Source organism: Triticum aestivum, chromosome 3B (assembly GCF_018294505.1).
Source record: "Triticum aestivum cultivar Chinese Spring chromosome 3B, IWGSC CS RefSeq v2.1, whole genome shotgun sequence".
NCBI lineage: Eukaryota > Viridiplantae > Streptophyta > Magnoliopsida > Poales > Poaceae > Triticum > Triticum aestivum.
This window is the reverse complement of record NC_057801.1, coordinates 571,307,325-571,332,729: the sequence shown is the minus strand read 5'-3', so window position 1 is coordinate 571,332,729 and position 25,405 is coordinate 571,307,325. Positions and strand designations below refer to the sequence as shown.

Sequence of the window (25,405 nt, the reverse complement as noted above, 5' to 3'; positions counted from 1 at the left end):
TCTGTTGCCAGAGCCATGCGGTCAAAGAACTTTGACTCCCTAGGGCCTCACTGGGGAAATGCAGCCTACCAAACACACTCTTCATGAATCACCGTCACATATGAAATGGCAATGATGTTCTAGATCAATGTGTGCAGGTTGTCCCGCCATGGCGGCCATAATATCCTCCTCTGTTTTCCTTCAGATTTGGAGGCAGCGGCAGCACGATTCAGGTACATGAATAAGGGATCCCATGAATAAATAGAACAACGCCTCTCAAGTAATCAGGTCGAAACACGTTCTGAGCACGCCACTACCATGAACGATAAACCATTTTTTACTTTTTTTCTTCTTCTCTTTCTCCCTGTAATTTATGTACAGCAAGAATGCTCGTGCCATGGGAAGGAAGGGGCGCAGCGACAACGGCATAGGCCCCGTTCGCTAAGTAAAGAATGGGTGTGGTGGAATCACAATGTTAGGTCAGTCAGCCAGTGTGCTATCTACTAAATAGGGCGCCAAAAATGAGCATATGCACAAGGGCGACGGCGACAACGGTAGGCACCAGACCGCTGTAGTGCCGCGGCGATCCGTTCACGTCAAACTGCCCCGTGTTCACGTACTGGTTCTTCCCCGATGAGGAGGTGACGTTGACCGACAACGAACCTGACAGAAGAAAAGGAAGACATCGTTAGCTAAGCCAATCAGCCTGGGCGTGAACTAGAACTGGTTGCCGAAGCCACGGTACAGAGGAGGAATTTTGAGCTTACAGTCGTAGTCCGCCCAGCCCATGCGCATGTTTCCCAAGTCATACACGAATATCTTATCCTTCAAAACAAGATCTGCAACAAAGGGGGCCAAATAGTTAGCAAGAAAACACCAGGAGTGGGAGATGGGCATCGCATCATTCCTGGGGCCATTCACACTGACTATACTCGGTTAATAGCTGCTGTCAAGCTAGTACTTAGGGATTACTAGTCAGTCAATGTTTGCATGAGGTAAATAGTCAGTTTTCCTGTCGGTTCAGTATTAGGGGGTTAAATCAAACGGCATGAGTCACAAGGCACGATCATTTTCCTAAAGCCTGGATAGATCTATATGGCATAGTTATGTTCATATTTGGCACCACTATTGAAATTTCTGTCAACAACTTAACTTAATTCAGATATCCATAACAGAATAGCTGCCTTAAAGTATAACAGCTATATACGCAACTTATAATGGCTAATACAGTCAACATGACTAACCTCCAAGTATAGTGATTCCCTGGCTCCTTTGCCAGCCAATGCACCACAATACATTATTATCCTACAAAGCATAATATGTCATTATTTCATCTGAGGCAAGTGCGCCCATAAACAGTTATCTAGACACACAATTGCAAAGAAATTTAGCAACGATGGCATCAAAAGGCTTGTTCACATACACTGGTAGCCTGCTGCAAAAGATAGTTCTCTGGCTTCACTGTCATTGCAACTCCACCTTTAAAATACAGTGTTGCCGTAGGAAATGACGAATCAACACTAGCAGAGAAGCAAAAGAACATTTGTGAGTAATTCAACATTCTGAAAGACATGCGCTGCTAATTTCCTTACACAGAGAAAGAGGAAAACCTGCCGCTCGTAACAAAACATTGTGTCCCCTTGCTAACAACAGAGCGTACAGATGGAGAGACTGCGGCAGCTATCTGCAGGCATCGATCAAGAGAACTAATGATGGTATATTTAAGTAATGCAAACTAGTTACATATTTGTTGTTCCATAAAATAAATGATGACATGTGTCATTTGGAGTTTACCGCGCTAATAAATGGATCATAAGCACCATCGACAAGGTATACTAATGTCGTTCCTGAATCCACAATTGTTCCTTGTGTGTTTGATGTTGCAAACAAGGAAGAATCAATGGGTAGCTTTTGACCACTAACAGCAATGCTTTCCAGAATCAAGTTATAATGAGGCCTACATTTCATTAAAAATACAAAAATAGCTTAGAATCAAAATGTTTCATAGTTTATTGCCACTAGAAATGTTATACGTACTTTGCAAGAAAAAAAATCTAGCTATATAGTTAGCCTCTCACAAGGGCATACTTAATGTTGGAATATTAATGTTGGAATATTAATGATGGAAACTGTTGCTTTCCACCCATACCTACCAGTTACAACAACACGGGTAAGAACATGCAGAATTCCTAAGTTACACACTCAATAATTTCAGGAAAAGGAACTTACTGTGATGGAACAAGTGGAGTAAATACTAATCCTGGTTCGACGATTTCACCAAGGACAAGAATACCACCACCATTATCTGAACCTTTCAGGCAATGGGAGAATGTTTTAGGGGATACACCAAGAGAGTACAGTTGTGAAATGACAGACAGTTCATGCTGTCCAAACCCAAAAATTCCATCAACTGCCCTATCTGCCTTCATCAGGTCACCTGACTGTGAGTTGCTACATCTATTAAAAAAAAAAGATAGTTACAACAACGAAAATAATATTGACCCTGTTAAGCAGCAAGTTTCAATATCAAGGTGACCTAATGTAGAATAGTATCACTAAGAAAAAGTGACAAACCATTCCGAGGCTGAGACTTTGTAGTGTTTAGATACATGTTAGGGGATAGCCTGTCAATCGACATTCAAAGATGTCCAGGTACTAGTCATATGCCAACATATTTTGGCAAGAGAATGAGAAAGAAGACAGTATAACCATTTTAACATTTGTTCATGGTGACCATAATGGAAATTGACTTTTTCCTAGTAATAACTGTTCTCTGGATATCAGAGCAATGAAAAGAACTATTCTTGCAGTAGGTACTAGAACCCTGCTAGTTGCAGGACATGCATTTTGTTGTCATTAGACCCATCAACCATGCTAACCAGATCAAGGAAAAGGACAGACCCAGTGCTAGAAGCTCCCACACCAGGTGGGGTCTGGGGAAGGATTACACGAGGCAAGCTTTACCCCTACACAGTGCAATGCAGAGAGGCCGCATCGAACCCAGGACCTCTCGGCACAAGTGGAGAGTACTTCACCACTGCGCAAGGCCAACCCTTCGCTAACCAGATCAACAAAGTGAACAAATTTTATCCACACCTGTGCCACAAAGCAGCAACATGTAAATGGTTCACATTATCAAGGAGACAATAACCCACATCATGTCAATGCTCTTGCCTGGCACAGTTGTTGCACCACTCTAGCCATGTTTCTAATGTTATCATGTATCTTAAGTAAATGATCATCAATTGTAAATGGTAAGTTTTCATTATCCAATAGGGGATTCAAAAAGTATAGGAGTCTAGGGAACTGTACCCGAAAACGACGGAGGCAGAAGAATTGGCAGTCTGCTCATTCCCCATGACAGTGTCGAAATACATAGTGTCGGACACATAGTATCCTGACGTGCCACTTCCATCACCATACGTGAAAGTGTAACCGCATGGGCTGCTTGGGGAGTCTGAGGGTTGGCAGAGTGCTTCCCCTGTCTGGAGAGCAGCTGTACACCTATCATCTGAGCATGGTATCCTGGATGATGTTGATGAAGAATCAGGGTTGAAGAATTCCAATTGGATCTGAAAAGCAAACCAAAAAGCAGTAATCCATCAGAATGAGCTTAGATAACAAGTAGTCCCATCTCAAGGGAGAAAAATATTCCAACAAACACAAGCCATTGGATAATGATTGACTCACATTGAGCCCACTTGATGTCGGGCAACCTGTGCAAGGGCTGCAAGCAACCCACAAGATATCACTGCCAGTGTCAATTTGGACAAAGTATTCCTTCGCAGGGTTTCCCAATTTTACACGTGTAAAATAGAGCCTGTAAAATAGAACTTTAGCATACGATTATACTTACAAAAGAGTGCCTATTACGGTATAGGTTGGCATGAAGCCCATGTACTACCAACAAACAGCAAGCCCAGTTGCAGAATGAAAATGAATGAGTTGATGAGATGATAATGCCTAAAAGGAGGTCAATTAATCACAAATCAGTAGTAACATTGAGGAACAAACTGACTTTTGCATCCTAACCAATTTGAGAATCGGCCAAAAGAAACAGAGTGCATAGCTGACTTCTGCGTCCTAAAACAGAATATTGCTACATGAGGGTGATGGATTAAACTCCGCCTATGTCTTCTAGGCATAGCCGGTCCCAAGCCCGGGTAAAGGAGGAGGGTTGTGATAGGCTTGGCGAGCCAACGTAAAAACTAGCCAGTCCCATGGGTATGAAACCCATTTGAGCGAGAGTAGTACTAGGATGGGTGACCTCCTGGGAAGTCCTTGTCAAAGGGTTTCATATCTAAGGGTTGTGATAGGCTTGGCGAGCCAATGTAAAAACTAGCCAGTCCTTTGGGTATGAAACCCATTTGGGCGAGAATAGTACTAGGATGGGTGACCTCCTGGGAAGTCCTCGTGAAAGGGTTTCATATCTAACCTACCCCAACTTGTTTGGGACAAAAGGATTAGTAAAAACTAAAACAAAAAAGGGTGATGGATTAAACACATGATATTCAACAGTCTAAAGGGAGTATTATCAATCACAACTGATATGTGACAAGGGTCTATGCAACTAAAACATAAGTCCTATAGCATTGGCGAAAACAGAACTGTTTCACTAAAGACTAGCACATGGCAAGTAAAAACGGGTGCCAATCCATCCATTATCTATCGTATATGGTGCTAGTAAAGCCTCTGCATGTACTGGCTCTAAACCGTGTAACGAAATGTATATCTCTGCACGGCTACACCTTACGGAATAACAAAATTAATGTGCAAACATAAGGTACATCAGTGGGAGAAATCCAAAACTGCATCTTCAACGTAAGGAATTGACCTTGAAGCAAAAGCAACCTAAGAAAATTAAAGAAACTGTGATGGGCAGAAAAATGTGTGGAGACGTAGGATCCAAGAGAAGCAAAGCATAGGAAAATGAGCTGTTTTTCTCTCAACTTACAGGCAATGAATTATTGTGGTGATTGGTACAGGCAAACGCGTCAGAATTGGACTCCCACAATCAAACAGGTAGAACAATGAAGTGCACAAAGACTTGGTGATATTGTCAGAATAATCACATTAAAACGATGAATCAAACGAACCTAAGAAATAAAAAGAAAAAAGAAAAAAAAAACAAGCCCGGGTTATTCCAAGCAACAGTTCAGCTGCCAAACAAACGGCCTGTGTTCCTGAGCAAACATCGCCGGAAGTTTGTAAAAATTAAGTATAAAGTTTGCAGAATGCACGCAATATCCACCCGCAAACAAACTCACTGAGTACGGCCATCAAACTACTATCAATTACAGTAGTATTTCAATGGTTATGACTACAGCTGAGTAAGCAGAAGGGATGTAACTGTCAATTACCCAAAAGAAATTTCATTTGCCACAATCGTCGAATCCACCAAGCAAGGAGACAATTTCAGCTCAACGCCCAGAACACAAAACAGGCTCGAATTCTCAACGCTTGCATCGATCACGCACACAACCGACCCACCCGAACCGAACCAAGCCAGACGAAACCAAACCAAAGCAGGAGAGGAAAAACAAAAAGGAAGAAAAAGGGAAGCGGCTCACCCACCCGACCATGTAGGGGTTGGCGGAGCCTTCGACGGGGAAGTCGACGACGCCGGCGACCGCGGGCCCGCCCCCGAGCAGCCCCCTCCCTTTGTGCCGCGCCCTGTCCCGCTCCCTGAGGTGCTCCGCGGGCACCCCGCTGTGCGGCAGCGCGCGCTCCAGCGTCAGCGCCGCCGGGAACGCCGCCGCCGCCCCGCCCAGCAGCGCCGCCGCCGCCACCGCCACCAAGGCCGCGACGAACACCACTTCCGGCGGCCTCATCGGGCAAGAGGGCCGCTACCCAGCCCCTGTCCCCCACCTCACCTGCCCGACGCGGCGAGGCGAAGGGGGAGCGGAGCGCACGCGTTGGCACGGCGGCTGTGCGTGTGGGCGTAGCAGCTCTGCACGGCCCTTTTGGCGGTCGAGGCCTCGAAACGGGCAATAATTCGGCGCCGTAGCCGGTAGGACTCCCCTGGTCCAGTAGTCCTGGCCTGCGAAATGCGGCAAGTACAGGGGGGTAAAAGCGGGAATGGATGGAGGGGATGGGATTACGTGTGGACTCTCGGCGTGTGCCCCTCTCCCTCTCTTCTCTCTCTCTTCGGTTGCGCCGCTTTAATAGGAGGGAGGGGGTGGGCAATCGACAATTTCTTGCTTGCGGGCGGGCGGCCTCCTTTCCTCTTTGGCCGCCGTCGCCTCCTTTTCCCGTCTCCTCCTCTTTTCTTTGGCCGCTTCCTTGCCTTTCCTTTCTCTGCCATTGACCAAACCCATGGGTTTGGTTCTGTTTGGTCTCTTCATTCAAACAGGGGCTGCTGCTGCTGCTACATGGTGATTCACATAAATCTATCTGATATACTACCCTCTTATATTATGGGATAGATTACAATTAATTAATTAATTAGTTGCAATATAGTCGCTATGTGTTCCTTTCTGTAGACATGATGGTGGCGTGTTGAAATATCCTACGAATTATTGTTGCGCATAATGTTGGACCAGAATGTGATGCCTTCGGTCTTGTAAAAGGAGGTCTTCATTGTCGTGGATATATTAATAACACATGGAGTATTTTGTAATAATTGGGCTTTGGTAGGTATTTGAATACGTTGATATTGGTTGTCGGACGCGTCATCCTATTGAACAAGAGCAGTCGTACCATCGTAGCCACACGTAATAGTTAACGGCGGTAAGCACCGTCAAAATGACTATAAAGGGCCGTTGGAGTCCATGCAAATTTCTAATGCTACAAGGCACAATGCTGTTCACTTAAATCCACAAAACTTGGGTCGGTTTCAACAATTTTCAATTAATTATTATATGTCATCCTCTCTTTTTTGCGGATAGAATAATATGTCAATATAGATAGAGGAACCAAATCAAATGGATGTGGTCACTAGAATTATACATTTTCTTATACAAGGCACTATATCAGATTAATCTATCTGATATAGATTACAATTGATTAATTACAATATACTCTCTCCTGTCTCATAATATAAGAGTGTTCTGTACACTGGTGTAGTGTACAAAACGTTCTTATATTATAGGACGGAGGCAGTAGTCGCTATGTGTTCCTTTCTGTAGACATGATGGTGGCATGTTGAAATATCCTATGAATTATTGTTGTGCATAATGTTGGACCAGATTGTGATGTCTCCGGTTTTGTAAAAGGAGGCCTTCATAGCCGTGCATATATTAATAACACATGAAGTATTTTGTAATAATCTTGCTTTGGTAGGCATTTGAATACATTGATAATGGTTGTCAGATGTGTCATCCTTTTGAACAACAGCGGTCGTACCATCGTAGGGACACTTAATAATTGACAGCGTAAGTACCGCTAAAATGACTGTGGAGGGCCACTTGAAGCGCATGCAGATTTCTTAATGCAAGGCAAAATGTTGTTCACTTAAATGCACAAAACTTGCATCGTTTTCAACATTTTTAATGAATTATATGTCATCTTCTTATTTTTACGGATAGAATTATATGTCAGCGTAGATAGGGGAATCGAATCAAATGGATGTGGTCACTAGGATTATACGTTTTCTTATATCCTTCTTGACCTTTGGCGTAAGATGAGATTTACATGGCGGCAAACAGGAGGAGGGTGGGGCTGTACCACCGTAGTGTGACTTTTCTTCACACCGTGTGCAAAACAGCATGATCCCTATGTAAATATAAGTTTCATAAAAATAAAACCGTCCACATAGGTTTTGGGAGATTCGCAAATCTATTAAAGAGACATGCATGTTTTTTTTAAGTCACAAGCATACGTGATAAAAGACACGGCAAGTGTACATAAAGTTCCATCAACAAAATCATCCAGCCTGCAAGATACAGTGTTTAATTTCCTTGCTTGGATATTGTCACACCTGGTCACTTGGCATGTGTGACTTGGCATCCTGCGGGTGGGACCGGTCAAGAGGTTGTGTGTGTGCGTTGCGTGAGTATTTAGCTGTCCACCTATGGCTGGCTGGGGCATGGATGTAGACCAATTCAAACTCTCTCTCTAATCCTTCCTCTGCAAGGAAAGTTCTTCTTCCTCACCAAGTTTCTCTCCCTCTCTCGCGCGAGTTCCTCATCCTCCCTCCGATCCCCTTCTCCTTCGTTCGTTACAGTTGGTAATCAGAGCCAATTTTGCCCAAAATTTTTCTCCCCGCCGCGCTGGTTGCAGATCGGTAACATCCACCGCGCCGGTGTGTGCGGCTCCGGCTAGCACACCCAAAATCCGTCGCGGGGTTCGATCTCCTTCGAGCAAGGCGACGGCGCCCTCCAAAGCGTCGGCGGCCACGCGCCAGGTGTTGGCGGCCATGGACGAGAGCACGAGCAACATTACCAAGATGCTCGAGTCCCTCATCACCAAGATGGACGAGCAGAAGGCGATCCACGACAAGCAGATCGAGGTTCAGGCCGCCTTCAACGCGCAGATCTCGCAGGACGTTTGGGGCCTTGCCCGGTAGATCGATCTCACTCAGGCGGACGTCGACGCCACCCGCAAGACGATGGAGGGCTCGGCATCACCGCCAGGATCGGTCACCACCGTGCTTCACCAGCCCGCCTCTACCCAGCAACCACCACCGCCCCCGCCGCCGCCACAGTCGCCGCGCATGACCGCCGAACCAGGTCGCGCGGCGGCCGCTCATCCACGCCTGGGGGATCATCGCCCCCCGTTGATTCCAGTGGCACCGCAGGGTGGATTCGTCGCTTCCGCAGCCATGCCGTCTCCGACATCGTGCTACCACGGCAACGACTACCACAAGACACCGAAGCACGATTTTCCGCGATTCGACGGCGCCGCCCCGTACCTATGGCTGGATCGCTGCCTGGCGTACTTCGAGCTCTACAAGGTGGAGCCCCACAAGTGGGTTACCACGGCGGCCTTGTACATCGGAGGCCAGGCTGCGCACTGGCTGCAAGCATTTCGTCAAACACGCCGCGGCCTCACCTGGGAGTCGTTTACAGCAGCCGTGCTGGAGGAGTTCGGCGCCGATGAGTTCGAGGTCGTCATGCACAAGCTGCTCCAGCTCCGACAGACCGCCACCGTCGCCGAATACCGCGCGACATTTGACGAGCAGATGTATCATTTGCTCGCTCTCGACCCGTCCATCAACACCAAATTCTTCGTCACTCAGTTCATTTTGGGCCTGAAGGACGAACTGCGTGCACCCGTTTGCCTGCAGGCGCCCTCGAGCATCACCAGGGCGTCGGTGTTGGCACGCATTCAAGAAGAGGAACTGGGTACGACCCGCGCACGCCCACGCATCACACCCGCGGGACGGCCTCCTCTAGCGACGACGCCCCTCCAGCCGCGCGCGGTCGCGCCCAACCGCGCGCTTGCAGACAACTACGCGCGCGAGCGGCAGCTGCGCGACTATCGCCGCGCCAACAACTTGTGCTTTAAGTGCGGCGACCGTTATTCGCGCGAGCACCGGTGCGCTCAGCCCGCGCAGCTGCTCACGATCAGCATTGGCGACCACGGAGAGGTGCTCTCAGACGACACCATCCACGCCCTGCAACTCCTGGACGACCCAGGACCGGTAGCACCGCCGGCCGATCCTGCCGTTGCCGCACCAGAGTGCTGCCTCCTCTCGTCGCACGCTCTGGACGGCACCGACTCGGCGACCACCATCCGCCTGCGCGCCCTGGTGGGCAACCAGGCCATGCTGCTGCTGCTCGATTCAGGGAGCTCCCACAACTTCCACTACAAGAAACCTGTTAATCCATGACGGATTTCTGTTGACGTTCCTAGAAACTGTCACAGATTGGCCAGCTGGGCCTAGCCAGGTCTAAACTTTTTCTTATATAAACTATTCAGACCGTCACGGATGGCTCCTGCTGATGTGTTGTATCCTATATGGCGTCCAAGCTGCTTTCTGATTGGTTCATACCACCCTCCCACGGATCGTGTATAACCACCGTCCATCGCCCCCGGATCCAACGGTAGGCACAGTCACCTCTCTCTCTCTCTCCCCTTTCTTCCTCCAACCCGAGCCGCCGCCGGCTGCTCTTCCATCGAGAGGAACGAAGCCCCTCCCTCCCCTGTGCTCTGTCTTCTATCTCACCTCCCGTGATCTCTGCCGTCCCACCTCCCCCGATTCATCTTCAGATCGAGGCTTCCGGAGGCTGCATCGAGAGTAGCACCGCCACGCCCAACTCCGCTCCCTTCCGGTGCTAATCCATGCTCAGCAGATCTGGTCGCGAAAAGGACGGCGCCCCACCGCCCCTGCTGGATCCGCCGAGCCAGCGGCCGGATCTATCGAGATGCGCCGGGATCCCGAGCCTTGTTCCTCCCCACCTTCTCCTCCGTCGACAGTAGGCAGCAGAGCAAGGCGCGGGCGACTGCTCCGGCCAGAGGAGGGCGTGAGGTGCGACGCGGCCTCACTGGGGCGTGACTCCGTCAGCCAGCACCGGCGCCCAACTGGGATCCACCGAACCCAGGCGCGGCCTACGGCGGGCGTGCGGTTTTGAGTTCAACAGGAGAGCTCGCACGAGATTGAGCGCTGCTCCCGTCTTCCAGCGAACCCAAAAGAGAGCAGAGGAGGAGATGACCAAGGGCGTTGGTCCGCCGATCGGCATCGACCTCGGGATGACCTACTCCTGCGTTGGCGTGTGGCAGCAGGTCGACATCATGGGCAGCGACCAGGCCACCATGGCAACTGCACCACGCCCTCCTACGTCTCCACCATCAGAGACGCCGCCAGGAACCAGGTCGCAATGAACTCCACCAACACCGTCTTCTGTACGTGCATCAATCTAGAATTTCTTCTAGTACGCGTCGTCGTTGCTCTTTTTCATATGCACACAATATGATAGTTGGGGTTGGACCTATGATTATTTGAATAATATAATCAGATGTATGTGTCGTCGAATCTGTCACGCAGTCCCTTTTTTATTATTAGTTCATATCTGCATGTCTATTCTCTGTTTTGAGATTTGTTTTGCTATGTTAGGTTCTCACTTGAGAATCGATGCCTTGAATTAAGTTGCGATGCTACCTTAGTATTATATTCCGCTGTTTCAGATTGAACATAGCTTTACTGTAGTATTAGATTCGTAAATTACCATAGGATCAGAATTACGCTATTGATTTATACATATTTTGAATTAAGCTGCATTATTAGATCCCCATGTTTAGTATAGAAGGGATGACTTGAATTATTGTCGAGAAACTACCTTAGGATTGAAATTATGCTACCTAATTTTGTATTTCTGTTCTTTGTTATCCTTTTGGAACAGTTGTTGTCCGCCGTAGCTTACTGAATGTACCTCCTTGTTCTAAAGAAACAACATGCCTAGATTATACTGTATATCTTAGTGGTATTTTGGGAAATTATGCTTTGTTTTAGTAAATCACGAAATTCATTGTTGAACCATGCAACCAATAGATTTAGATAATACCAGCTCATTGAATTTCGGGAACCATTGTCTTTCAAGATGAGAGCGACATAGTTTGAGATGATCTCTTCTACACCCAGATATTTTGATTTTGTATTCAGAGTAATCAAGGAGTGCTGATCTATTCCCTTAAGTAAAATCCAATTAGCTACGATTAACTTATATAATGTCATGAGAAATCTTGTTTCTTAAACATGTACATCTTTAGAAAATGTCTCTATTCATTATCAGTGCACAAATAGCCAGTAAAATTGTTCAACGTGAAGAACAGGGAAGCCTATTGGTCGGTTTGTAGCTCTCTGCTTAAGGATGGCATGCTGATGCATTTAGTCCACTTGAATTATGTAGCTGGTCTTATTTTTGCTAATACTAGCAGATAACATGTAAGTGGTTTATCGTTTCAAACTCCATTTGTTTAGAATGTAGGAATTCCCACAATGGGCATGATTGTAACATCAGCTCAATAGTGATGTATGAAGTTGTTGTGCTGGTGATAGTAGATTCTCATGGATTTATTGGTGCGCTAAAAGTTGTTTTGAAGCTAGTGGAATTTAGTAGTTTCTTTTTTCTGTTTTCTGCCTTTTTTCTTTTCTTTTGCCACTCAGACACACACAACAAAACTTTAAGCTGTGATATATGTTTGACAAGCTGCAGGCTTTTATGATCTCCCTTTCTATCTCATTCACAAGTCACGATACTTCACTGGTCTATTTCATTCATAGAAAATCCTTTGACAATGCCACTCTTTTATACCAAGTGTATGTTGTATCTGAGTATAATTTCTACGATTTCAATAATTTGAAACTTGCTTGTTTTGTTCAAATACATATGACGTGTCCATTATTTTCACTAACATCTTTGACCTTTGTTTTGAAGGTTCGCCACAGTTGAGTATTGGAGATCGTGTGTGATTGAAACATCATTTACATTGATCTTGGCGAGGACAACACATGGCTTGCTGGTCTTAAACATATTTTGTCTCATGTGACGTTTTCTGTAATTTTGACATAGGCTGTTATGGTTCTGCATGGTTCTTGTGATGTTCTAATTGTTGTCTTAATGTGACCTTAATGATGCTTAATTTGTGATTGGTGTGATTGGCGTACTCTTAATCAAGACCGGTTTTATTTTTTTAATCCGAATTGGTTCAAATGCTAATGGGCAGCCCAAAATAATAGGGCCAATGATAACATTGTCACACAACTAAAATTTGTGGGCCAACATCCTAATTGGGTCGATTACTTGAAGGCCCAGAATTGAAAGTGGGCTGGTAACTCTAAAGGCCGCCACGTCAGATCCTTGCCAGTTGCCATGTCAGATGATGACATGGCATGCAAGTTAACGCCGTTATCTGCCAGAGATCGGTGACAGTCAAAGACCGTCATAGATTTGTGACGGTTCACTTATTTGTCATGAAATGTGTGGTGGTCAAATTATGACGCGATATACATGATGGATTTTAAATTCGTCATGGGTGTCTTTCGATGACAGTTATGTGCTTATGTGTGACGGTATAAATCTGTCATGGATTAACAGATTTCTTGTAGTGTTCGTCAACAAGTCCTTCGTCGATCGCCTCGGGCTGGCAACAGAAGAAATGCCATAGGTGGATGTGCGTGTCGCCAACGGGGATCGCCTCACATGCAACCGCATTGTGCCAGAACTGTAGTGGTGGATGCAGGGGCACACTTTCAAAACTCCAATGCGCGAACTGGACATTGGTGCCTACGATGGCATCCTTGGCATGGATTGGCTTGCCCAGCACAGCCCCATGACATGCCATTGGCAGGACAAGTGGGTCAAGTTCACACACGATAACGAAGAGGTCACGCTGCGGGGCGTGCCCACGAAGGCGTCCACCACTCTCAAGGCGATCAAACCGGATGAGCTGCGCAAGATGATCGCGGGCAACGATGTTTGGGCACTAGCCATGGTGGACACTTGCGGACGTGCTCCCCCTCTGCGGCGTAAGTGCGCCAGCCAAACGCCGCTCGCTGATCTGTTGGACGAGTTCGTCGACGTGTTCGCGACGCCACAAGGGCTTCCTCCACACCATCAGTACGACCATGCCGTCACGCTGGTCGAGGGCGCGGTCCCGGCGAACACACGCCCGTACCGCTACTCTCCGCTCCAGAAGGACGAGATCGAGCGCCAGGTCAAGGAAATGCTCGACGCCGGTCTGATCACGCACAGCGTGAGCCCGTACGCTGCGCCGGTGCTCCTGGTCAAGAAGAAGGATGGCACCTGGCGGTTCTGCGTTGATTATCGCCGTCTGAACGATGCGACAATCAAGAACAAATTTCCCCTTCCCATCATCGACGAGCTGCTCGATGAGCTAGCTGGTGCCGCGGTCTTCTCCAAACTTGACTTGCGCGCCGGCTACCATCAAATCCGCATGCGCGAAGAGGACGAGCACAAGACGGCGTTCAAGACACACCACGGCCATTTCCAGTTCAGAGTCATGCCGTTCGGCCTCACGAACGCTCCGGCCACGTTCCAATGCCTGATGAACGCCATTTTCGGTAAGTATGTGCGCAAATTTGTGATAATCTTCTTGGATGACATCCTGGTCTTCAGTGAAACCATGGAGGAGCATCTCGAACACCTGCGCCTCGTCCTCGAGCTTCTCCGCGCCCACCAGCTCTACGTCAAGGAATCCAAGTGCACATTCGCCGCCGATCACATCGACTATCTCGGCCACGTGATCTTCAAGGAGGGAGTAGCCACGGACAAGGAGAAGATGAGTGCGATGGAGCAGTGGCCTACTCCGTCAAACGCCACCGATCTGCGCGGATTTCTGGGCCTCACTGGCTACTACAGAAAATTCGTGCCGCATTACGGCATTATCACGAAGCCACTGACGCAGCTGCTAACCAAGAAGGGCTTCAGCTGGACGGCGCCCGCCCAGGCGGCATTCGAGCAGCTCAAGACGGCGATGGTCACCACGCCCGTGCTCGCGCTTCCCGATTTCGACAAGCCGTTCTCGATCGAAACGGACGCGTGTGACACTAGCGTGGGCGCCGTGCTCATTCAGGAAGGCCATCCAGTCGCATACTTCAGCAAGGCCCTGGGGGTGCGCAATCAGCAGCTGTCAACATACGAGAAGGAGTTTCTGGCAGTGATGATGGCGATCGACAAATGGCGCCCGTACCTGCAGCGCGGCCCCTTCGCCATCCTCACTGACCACAAGTCCCTGTGCAATTTGGGTGAGCAGCATCTGGAGACAGAGCTTCAACGCAAGGCCATGGCGAAATTGGTGGGCTTACAGTTCAGGTTTCAGTACAAGAGAGGGCTGGACAACGGCGCGGCTGATGCCCAGTCGCGCGTCAGCAAGCAGCTCGATCTGGCCGCGCTCTCGACGTGCCAACCGGCCTGGCTTCAGGAAGTGCTCAATTCCTACTCCACGGACCAGGATGCACAAGATCGCCTTCAGAAGCTCACCTTGGCCAGCCCAGACGAGGACGGCTATGAGCTACATCGCGGGGTGATTCGTCGCCAAGGTCGTTTGTGGATAGGCGCCAACACCGCGCTTCGCACCAAGCTCATCGCAACGCTCCACAACAGCATGGTTGGAGGCCACTCTGGAGCCACGGCGACGTACCAGCGGGTGCGCAAGCATTTCGAGTGGCGGGGCCTGAAGCGCGATGTCGAGGCGTTCGTGCAGTAGTGCACGGTCTGTCAGCAGGCGAAGCATGAGCACTGCAAGCCAGCGGGGCTCCTGGCACCCCTACCAGTACCAACAGCGCCATGGGAGGATCTCACGATGGACTTCGTGGAAGGGCTGCCAGTGTCAGACGGCGCAGACACGATCATGGTGGTGGTGGATCGGTTCACCAAATTCGCTCACTTCATTCCTCTGCGCCACCCGTTTCACGCACCACAAGTGGCAAAGGCCTTCTGGGACAATGTCGTCAAGCTCCACGGCATTCCGGCGTCGATCGTCTCTGACCGCGACAAGGTATTCACCAGCAATCTCTGGAAGCAGTTGTTCGCTGGAGCGGGTACCAAACTGCTCTACTCCATGGCGTACCACCCACAGACCGATGGCCAGAGCGAGCGCGTGAACCAGTGCATGGAAATGTACCTCCGGTGCGCGGTGCACGACGCGTCGCGACAGTGGCGTCGCTGGCTGCCCATGGCTGAATTCTGGTACAACTCCACATTCCACGCATCGCTCAACTGCACCCCCTTCAAGGCGCTTTATGGCCGGGAGGCCAACCTGGGAGCAATGCCGGCCTGGCCAGCGGACGAGCATGCCGGCGAGGACATGGACTGGGCGGCACATACAGAGCACATCCGCGCCCAACTGGAGCGCGCCCAGCACAGGTTCAAGAAACAAGCAGATCGCAACCGCACTAAGCGTCAGTTCCAGGTTGGCGAGCGAGTGCTGCTGAAACTGCAGCCCTACGCACAGCTCTCGGTCGCCAGCAGGCCCTGTGCCAAGCTCGCCTTCAAGTTCTTCGGGCCGTACACTATCCTGGAGAAGATTGGTCTCATGGCGTACAAGCTTGCTCTGCCGGCCGACAGTCAGGTACACCCGGTCTTCCACGTGTCCCAGCTCAAGCCATTCACGCCCGATTATACGCCGGTGTACGCGGAGCTGCCGCGCGTACCGGATCTGTCTCTGTCATCGGAGGAGCCAACGCAGCTGCTGGAACGACGCATGATGAAGCGAGGGAATGCGGCCATTGTCCAAGTCAAGGTGCAGTGGGGCGAGGGCTCGCCGGCGGCCACCACATGGGAAGATTATGAAGTTCTACGGCAACGTTTTCCGGAGGCAGCGATTTGGCAAGACGCAGCTTCAAGCTCGCAGGAGGAGGCTCAATCTTAAGGGGAGGAGAATGTCACACCTGGCCACTTGGCATGTGTGACTTGGCATCCTGCAGGTGGGACCGGTCGAGAGGTTGTGTGTGTGCGTTGCGTGAGTATTTAGCTGGCCACCTGTGGCTGGCTGGGGCATGGATGTAGACCAATTCAAACTCTCTCTCTAATCCTTCCTCTGCAAGGAAAGTTCTTCTTCCTCACCAAGTTTCTCTCCCTCTCTCGCACGAGTTCCTCATCCTCCCTCTGATCCCCTTCTCCTTCGTTCGTTACAGATATATACCATTCTCTTAATATTACCTGTCATCACCGGATTTCTTGAAGCTTCTAGTGCAATTTTAGTATAAACTGAAAAAATAAACTCAAAGTTGGCATGTATTAGTACTAAAACATAGCAGTTAAAGTATACCTACTAACATGCCTACTTACCTTTTTTACGAGCAAACTCGCTTAGAAATAAAATTGGAAAAAAGAAAAATATTGTGTTGTCGGGACTGTTATTAGCACCACCTTGATCAAAGCTCCATCGGAACACTCTGAAGTCTGAAGCACATAAAAACAGGACATCACCAAAACCATTCTTACTTCTCGGGCTCCTTTGATTCAAAGGATTCTCATAGGAATTTACCAGGATTAGAATCCTTAAAAAAATCTATCTTGGTTGTTTGCTTCGTATGATTGAATATGAATCATATAGAAATTTTTCTCAAGGATTTATTTATGCTACTTCTCACAGGATTTCTTTATTGATAAAGGACATTTCAATTAGGGACATTTACATCTATGCCCCTAATTTGCGCCCACTCTTAGATTTATCTCTAATTTCAAAGCCTGCTCAAATTTGCCCCTCCGCCGTTAGGTGCACTTACAAAAATGCCCTTCTGTATCGTTACCGTTCGGTCAAAGCAGGTCAAAGCCGGTCAAAGGGCATTGACCGTCCTGAAAAAAATAGCAAAAAAAAACACTAAAAATCTGAAAATTTGTGAGATCAAAGATACTCATGTTCGCAAGGTGCGTGCAAATTTTCGTGCTGTTTGGGCATTCCAGGAGCTCGTGTCAAAAGAAAAGAAATAAATATGTAAGCATGTGAACAGTAAATTCAAAAAATAGCAAGAAAATTCAAAAAATATGAAATTTTTTGGCATCAAAGAGGCTACGGTCTACAAGCTGCGTGCAAATTTTTGTTGTGTTTGGACATTGGAGGGGCTTGTGGAGAAAAAACCAAAATTTGGCTCGGGAAAAAACTTGGGAAAAAATGACTATTTTGTTTTTTCTTGCTAGAGCTCCTCGCATGTCATTTGATCACAAAAACTTACAAGCACCTTGTGCACCCAAGCCTCTTTGATGCCAAAAAAATTCATATTTTTTTTATTTTTCTTGCTGTTTTATTTCAAATTTACTGTTCACAAGCGTGCATACTAACTGTTTTTCCTCGCCACAAGCTCCTGGAATATCCAAATAGCACGAAAATTTGCACGCACCTTGCGCACATGAGTATCTTCGATCTCACAAAACTTTAGATTTTTTTAAATTTTTTTGCTATTTTTTCAGGACGGTCAAAGTTGTTTGACCAGACGGTAAGGGCGCAGAAGGTCATTTCTGTAAGGGCACCTCACGGCGGAGGGGCAAATTTGAGCAGGCTTTTGAATTAGGGGTATATCTAATTAGGTGGTTCGAGTTAGGGACAGAAATGCAAATGGCCCTTTCATTTATATCGAGGTGATACAACCAAAAAAATGTCCGTTCTCTGCATAGCACGATAAACACGTTCAACACAACCAAAAATATTTACAGTAATAACTAAAATTTCAGCCTAAGGTGGGGGTAGATCCTATGTGAAGATTACACCGCCATTTATGAAGAGAGAAAACCTCTGTGGCCACATGCTTCAGCCATCATAAAAAAGGTCTTTGTCCTTCGGCCTCCGCAGGATATACCAAGTACGAAGCCATCACGTACATGCATGAATTACCTCCACAGGAAATGAAACACATTTATTATTGAAAACCACAATTCCTGATAAGTCACAATCACTACCAGAAAAAACCCTATAGGCAACCACTAGTGGCGCGGGGACGCAGGGTGAGCTCCTACTTACTTGTAGCGTGGGGTATAAACTCTGAACTGCTACTAAGTTGTTAGTAGTAGCGCGGGTTATAAATCCGCGCTGCTACTAACTGGTTCCCACCGTGCATCCCGGGACATACCATAGTAGTAGCGCGGGGTATAAACCTCATGATCCTACTAAGTTGATAGTAGTAGTTAAGTGGTCCCCTCGTGCCACCCAGGACATGTCATGGTAGTGGCAGAGGGTATAAACCCCAGGCTACTATTATCGACCTACCAACACATGTGTACACATAGCGCGTGAAGGCCCAAAACCCAAACTCACACTCTCCCGATTCCCCTTCTCCCTCCCACCAGCGATTCCCTTCCTCACCCATTGTCGACCTAGCACCTCGGCGCCTCCCCCAAATCCGGGCGACCTCCTCTCCCATCGCAACCCCCCTCCCTTCCACCTTCCTCCTCCTTCTTTGCTGCTAGAAGGAGAGGGAGATCCAATATTGCATCGTCCATGGTGGCGGCCAGATCTGCCATGGACGCAACCACTTGCACCTCCTCGCCGGGATAGGGCCTTGTGAGGACATGCAGACGCCATTGTCAAGGGTCCCACGACAAGCAGCAACATGTCACTAGGCGTTGACTCCGACTCCAGCGGCCACTGGTGAGTTGCTCCTCCTACTCCTCTCAATCTCTCTCTTCTTCTTCTAATCTTTTTCTCTTCTTTTGTAGCAACAATAGAGGATAGGAGCGGGGACGAGTTGGGTGGCAAAGCACCATCACCATGGATGATTTCATCCCCTCTAGGGCCAGCATCTACCATGGATGGAGAGGATGATGATGCCCAACAGTAGCATCCATGGATGGAGAGGATGATGACGCCCAACGGCAGCATCCATGGATGGAGAGGATGATGAGCCCAACAGCAGCATCCATGGATGGAATTTATTTTTTAATTCCTAATTAGTTAGTAGTAGCGCGGGTGGCAACCGCGCTCCTGCTAACTAGTTAGCTGCAGCGCGACCCGTGCCACTTCTAGACCTTTACCCCGCGCTACTACTAACTAGTTAGCTGCAGCGTGACTCACGCTATTGCTAGGCCTTTACCCCACGCTACTACTAACTAGTTAGCTGTAGCGTGACCCATGCTACTACTAGGCCTTTACCCTGCGCCACTACTAGGTTTTTCCCTAGTAGTGAATGCCCAACATAAGGCAACAACCCCAACAAGAATATGTGCACAAAATTGTCTGTTGATACCCCACAATCAGTTGCCAAACATATTATGTGCACTATGTGGGGGTAAAGATTTGAAGCTACGTGAACTATTGAACTATGGCCCACACTCTGAACGAGCAAACTTACACTCAAAAGGTGTTTAATAGACTCATCATGTTGACAAAACACACATTTCTTGCTACATTGCCAATTGCGGCATGACAGGTTATCTCTAATTATGATCACACCTCTGCTTAGAAATCAGAGGAATATCTTCACTCGAAGAGGAGTTTTGAGCTTCCATAATTTATTGTTATCAACTGGAACGACGGTGTGGACAATCGTGTCGTACTAGGACTTCACCGGAATCCTTTTTTTTGCGATACAATACAATCAAACTAACCAAAATCATGTAGGATCAAGATGATGATCATGACATTTCAATCCTTTGTTTTTTTCTATTCGCGCTTTTTCTAGAATCCTGTGAAAAAAACATGCCCTAAATCATACTACATCCATACAGCAATATTTCTCTCCCGCTAGGCCACCAGACGTCATGTCATCTACTAGGTCGATGGTGCTGGAGGTTGGCTTTGTGTTGTTCCAGGAGGAGCTCACGGTGCCCAAACCAACCGCCTCTCGTGTAGATGGAGTCATTTTTCAGTCTGGTTTCCGGCCCAGTGTCACCCGACCCGCATGCCTAGTTCTCTTGGCTGGACCAATCATCCTTCTAGACCATTTCACAAGCCATCCGAAAACAAGGCTGAATTATTCAGCCCCTCACATCCAGCAATAAAAATAATACAGCACATCACAACACTCCATGAGTGGGGAGAAACTTCTCTGCGTGAGCTGGGCAGCCACTGATCAGAAACAAACCCTGACGTCAAATTAACCAATGGCCTGTCGAAGATTAGGTGGGCAGAAATTGTTTGTTGATACCCCACAATCAGTTGCCAAACATATTACGTGCACTATGTGGGGGATAAAGATTTCAATCTACGTGAACTATTGAACTATGGGCCACACTGTGAACGAGCAAACCTAAACTCAAAAGGTGTTTAATAGACTCATCATGTTGACAAAATACACATGTCTTGCTACATTTCCAACTGCGGCATGACAGGTTATCTCTAGTTATGATCACACCTCTGCTTAGAAACCAGAGAAATATCTTCACTCGAAGAGGAGTTTTGAGCTTCCATAATTTATTGTTATCAACTGGAACATCGGTGTGGACAATCGCGTCGTACTAGGACTTCACAGGGGAAAAACCTTTTTTTGCGACACAATACAATCAAACTAAGCAAAATCATGTAGGATCAAGATGATGATCATGACATTTCAATCGTTTGTTTTTTTATTCCCGCTTTTTCTATAATACTGTGAAACAAACATGCCCTAAATCATAGTACATCCATACAACAATATTTCTCTCCCACCAGGCCACCAGACGTCATGTCATCTACTAGCTAGGTCGACGGTGCTGAAGGTCGGCTTTGTGTCGTTCCAGGAGGAGCTCACGGTGCCCAAACCAACCGCCTCTCGGGTAGATGAAGTCATTTGTCAGTCTGGTTTCCGGCTCGGTGTCACCCGACCCGCATGCCTAATTCTTTTGGCTGGACCAATCGTCCTTCTAGACCGTTTCACAAGCCAGCCGAAAACAAGGCCGGATTATTCAGCCCCTCACATCCAACAATAAAAATAATACAACACATCACATCACTCCATGAGTGGGGGAGAAACTTCTCTGCGTGAGCAGGGCTCCCAACGATCAGAAACAAACCTTGACGTCAAATTAACCAATGGCCTGTCAAAGATGGGGGGGGCAAATAATTGTTTGTTGATACCCCATAATCAGTTGCCAAACATATTACATGCACTATATGGGGGTCAAGGGAATACTTTGTTTTTGCCACTCTAGTTTTTGCCTACTTTGCTTATGCCATTCTAGAATTTGACTTCTCACTTTTGCCACTCCTACCTTTTGAGAATACATCATAAATGTCATTGGATGGCAAAAGCAATAATTTTTTATTTCAGTTTTGCCACTCTTAGATTTTGAAATGTATCACAACTGCCACTCTGAAAATTTTGTTTTTGCCACGGAATGGCAATTGTGATAATTGTCAAAAGCTAAGGGTGGCAAAAGTGATATGTCAAATTCTAGAATGGCATAAGCAAAGTGGGCAAAAACTAGAGTGGCAAAAACAAAGTTTTCCCTAAAGATTTCAAGCTACGTGAACTATTGAACTATGGCCCACACTGTGAGCGAGCAAACTTAAATTCAAAAGGTGTTTAATAGACTCATCATGTTGACAAAATACACATGTCTTGCTACATTGCCAATTGCGGTGTGACAGGTTATCTCTAGTTATGATGTTGCTGAGAAACGAGAGGAATATCTTCACTCGGAGAGGAGTTTTGAGCTTCCATAATTTATTGTTATCAACTGGAATATCGGTGTGGACAACCGCGTCGTACTAGGACTTCACAGGGGGAAAACCCTTTTTCTGTGGCACAATATAATCAAACTAACCAAAATCATGTAGGATCAAGATGGTGATCATGACATTTCAATCATTAGTTTTTTTTCTATTCCCGCTTTTTCTAGAATATTGTGAAACAAACATGCCCTAAACCATACTACATCCATACAACAATAATTCTCTCCCACCAGGCCACCAGACGTCATGTCATCTACTAGCTAGGTCGACGGTGCTGAAGGTCGGCTTTGTGTCGTTCCAGGAGGAGCTCACGGTGCCCAAACCAACCGCCTCTCGGGTAGATGAAGTCATTTGTCAGTCTGGTTTCCGGCTCGGTGTCACCAGACCCGCATGCCTAATTCTTTTGGCTGGACCAATCATCCTTCTAGACCGTTTCACAAACCAGCCGAAAACAAGGCCGAATTATTCAGCCCCTCACATCCAACAATAAAAATAATACAACACATCACAGCACTCCATGAGTGGGGGAGAAACTTCTATGCGTGAACTGGGCTCCCAAGATCAGAAACAAACTTTGACATCAAATTAAACAATGGCATGTCGTCGATGGGGTGGGCAGAAAATTGTCTGTTGATACCCCACAATCAGTTGCCAAACATATTACGTACACTATGTGAGGGTAAAGATTTGAAGCTACGTGAACTATTGAATTATAGCCCACACTGTGAACCAGCAAACTTAAACTCAAAAGGTGTTTAATAGACTGATCATGTTAACAAAATGCACATGTCTTGCTACATTGCCAATTGCGGCGTGACAGGTTATTAGTTATGATCACACCTCCGCTTAGAAACCAGAGAAATATCTTCACTCGAAGAGGAGCTTTGAGCTTCCATAATTTATTGTTATCAACTGGAACATCGGTGTGGACAATTGCGTCGTACTAGGACTTCACAGGGGGGAAATCCTTTTTTTCAACACAATACAATCAAACTAACCAAAATCATGTAGGATCAAGATGATGATCATGACATTTCAATCATTTGTTGTTTTCTATTCCCGCTTTTTCTAGAATCCTGTGAAACAAACATGCACTAAATCATACTACATCCATACAGCAATATTTCTCTCCCGCCAGATCACCAGAACGTCATGTCATCTACTAGGTCGATGGTGCTGGAGGTCGGCTGTGTGTCGTTGCAGGAGGAGCTCACAGTGCCCAAACCAACCGCCTCTCGTGTAAATGAAGTCATTCGCCAGTCCGGTTTCCAGCTCGGTGTCACACGACCCGCATGCCTAATCCTCTTGGCTGGACCAATGATCCTTCTAGACCGTCTCACAAGCCAACCTGAAAACAAGGCCGAATTATTCAACCTCTCACATCCAACAACAGAAATAATACTACTACAGCACAACATAGCACTCCATGAGTGGGGGAGAAACTTCTCTCCGTGAGCTGGGCATCCAATGATCAGAAACAAACCTTGACGTCAAACCAATGGCCTGTCGTCGACGGGGTGGGTAGAAATCTTCTTCTAGATGGCAGGTAGCAGCAGCGGTGGCGCGCCGTCGTCGTCGTCGCAAGTGGTTCGGGCTGAATGAGCCGGCCGGAGATTGTTGCCTTGCCTCGCTGCGCTGCTGCCTGCTCGCACCTATGGTGTGTCCTTGTCATCAGCTTTTGCCCTTCTTCGCCCACTGGTTTCGTATGCACACGGTTTTCTCCTGTGCTCTTGCCCAAAAATGGGTCCTGCGCCAAGTGCGTGTGTGCTCCCACTCCCTCTCCCTCTCCCTCTCGTGGAACTGGTAATGGATAAAGGGAATATAATTATGTGGTTGTGGGGTTGGGTTAGGTCAGGTGCATACTCCTGCCATTTGGTTTATCATCACTCATACATCCGTGTGATGCTTTTATCTTTTGAGCTTTTTTTTTCTTTCAAGGCGTTTGCTGTTTGTGGGCAAGCAAACAGATCGTGGTTAGCAGTCCCAAGCAAGCATGCAATGGTGGCATGCGAAGTGTCAAAGAAAGAATCTGCTCCTAGCAAGATGCCAAATGGCTCCCACAAAGCTTTCCATTTCGTGCGCCCGGTGCCGTACCAGCTCAGCTGTTGGAGAGGGAAAGCAAGCAAACAATAGTAGAGCAGTAACCTACCATGGCGAGAATGAAGAATGGTCAGGCGGAGCGCGCGGGCCAAGCAAGCAATTCGGTTGTGCTGCACGTTTGTTTCTCCCTCCCTCCCTCTTGCATGCCGTTGCCGCCAACGCAAGTTGCTGCGCTGCATGGGCGATGTGCTCCCAACATCCACACTATTGCCGATGCCCTTTGCTTCATTTGTTTAGTGCCAAGTTGATTAGGGATAAAGAGTTGACGGGAGAATGGGCTCCAATCTTTTGGTTTCTCTATGCCTTTGAGCAAAATTATTGTCTATGATCTATTGCGTTGTACTGGTTGGTACAGCTACAGCATTGCCACATTCCATTCAGACAGAATTATTTCCACTTAAATCAATATACTCTGCTGTTTGTTTGTTTGGTTCCTCATGATGATGATCGGGTGCTGGTCCGGGCATTAAAAAAAATCACTCATTATAAAAATCAATCATGCGACGCCTACTGCCGATGATGGTACTCCCTCGTCCACCCAATGGATTTAGCTTAATAGATTCAAATATTGTTATGGACGCAGGGGATCATGGAGCAGTTCAATTAACAATGTGTCCCCTTGTTGATGCTGTTGGTGGGACAGACCTAAGGACTTATTACATCTGAGTTGACTCGCAGCTACAAGCCTGGTCATTGTTCAACAACCGTGTTGATCCAGGGGTCAAATAAGTTAATGCAAGTTGCTTTTTTTTTGCGAGTGAGTTAATGCAAGTTGCTGCAAGACGGGCAGGAATGTTTACTTGTTCAACACATGTTGAACCCCCATAATCATCTTTTCCATAAAGAAAAAACATCGCATATGCTTTTGGCGAAAGCATTATTGTTTTTAGGGTGTTCGATGGCTCAATCGGTCCACGGATAGTTACTTCTCGGTCGATGTTGATAGTCGTCCAATCAAGATCTTCTCTCAACCCTTTCTAACTGCAGAAATCTCGTGTTTAGATCATGTAATCATGAGCGACGCTTCATAAATAGCAAAACCATAATCTTCTTTCCTCTTGTGAGAGGAAGCGGTGCATCTAAGTTGCATAGCACACAAAGTAGTAATTATTTTTGCTCCTTTACCCTTTCTATTAATTGCTCTGCCTTCAATTGGTTTGTGCAACGGGTATGTTTTCAAATGAATGATGAGGCAACTAGGCACTAAGCCAACTGGATCTCAAGGGAACAAAGAACTCTAGGGAGCCTTTGGTTACTGGGTGCAACCAGTGAGAGATGATAGCACGGGCTATATTTAACCGGTTCGGATGGCGGTCGCATAACATGATAGGAGTCTAGG

The 25,405-nt window shown here is 47.3% G+C and overlaps 1 protein-coding gene and 3 long non-coding RNA genes across 4 annotated transcripts; 2 read left to right on the top strand and 2 right to left on the bottom strand.

The window, feature by feature from the left end:
- Positions 1-298: 298 nt before the first annotated feature.
- Positions 299-6,121, bottom strand: LOC123070983 (aspartic proteinase 36). The gene is made up of 10 exons (XM_044494418.1): positions 5,554-6,121; positions 3,670-3,799; positions 3,292-3,551; positions 2,209-2,436; positions 1,774-1,936; positions 1,590-1,663; positions 1,403-1,499; positions 1,224-1,284; positions 747-818; positions 299-642 (listed from the first exon to the last, which is right to left on the bottom strand). The coding sequence occupies exons 1-10, from the start codon at positions 5,808-5,810 to the stop codon at positions 476-478; spliced, it is 1,509 nt and encodes a 502-aa protein (XP_044350353.1). The 5' UTR covers positions 5,811-6,121; the 3' UTR covers positions 299-475.
- Positions 6,122-9,887: 3,766 nt separating this feature from the next.
- On the top strand, positions 9,888-12,532 carry LOC123070982 (uncharacterized). Its single transcript, XR_006434062.1, has 2 exons — positions 9,888-10,764; positions 12,297-12,532. It is a non-coding gene; the product is annotated as an uncharacterized lncRNA (long non-coding RNA).
- Positions 12,533-17,528: 4,996 nt separating this feature from the next.
- On the top strand, positions 17,529-24,490 carry LOC123070981 (uncharacterized). Its single transcript, XR_006434061.1, has 2 exons — positions 17,529-18,966; positions 19,035-24,490. It is a non-coding gene; the product is annotated as an uncharacterized lncRNA (long non-coding RNA).
- LOC123070980 (uncharacterized) lies at positions 22,995-23,826 on the bottom strand. Its single transcript, XR_006434060.1, has 2 exons — positions 23,450-23,826; positions 22,995-23,314 (listed from the first exon to the last, which is right to left on the bottom strand). It is a non-coding gene; the product is annotated as an uncharacterized lncRNA (long non-coding RNA).
- Positions 24,491-25,405: the final 915 nt, after the last annotated feature.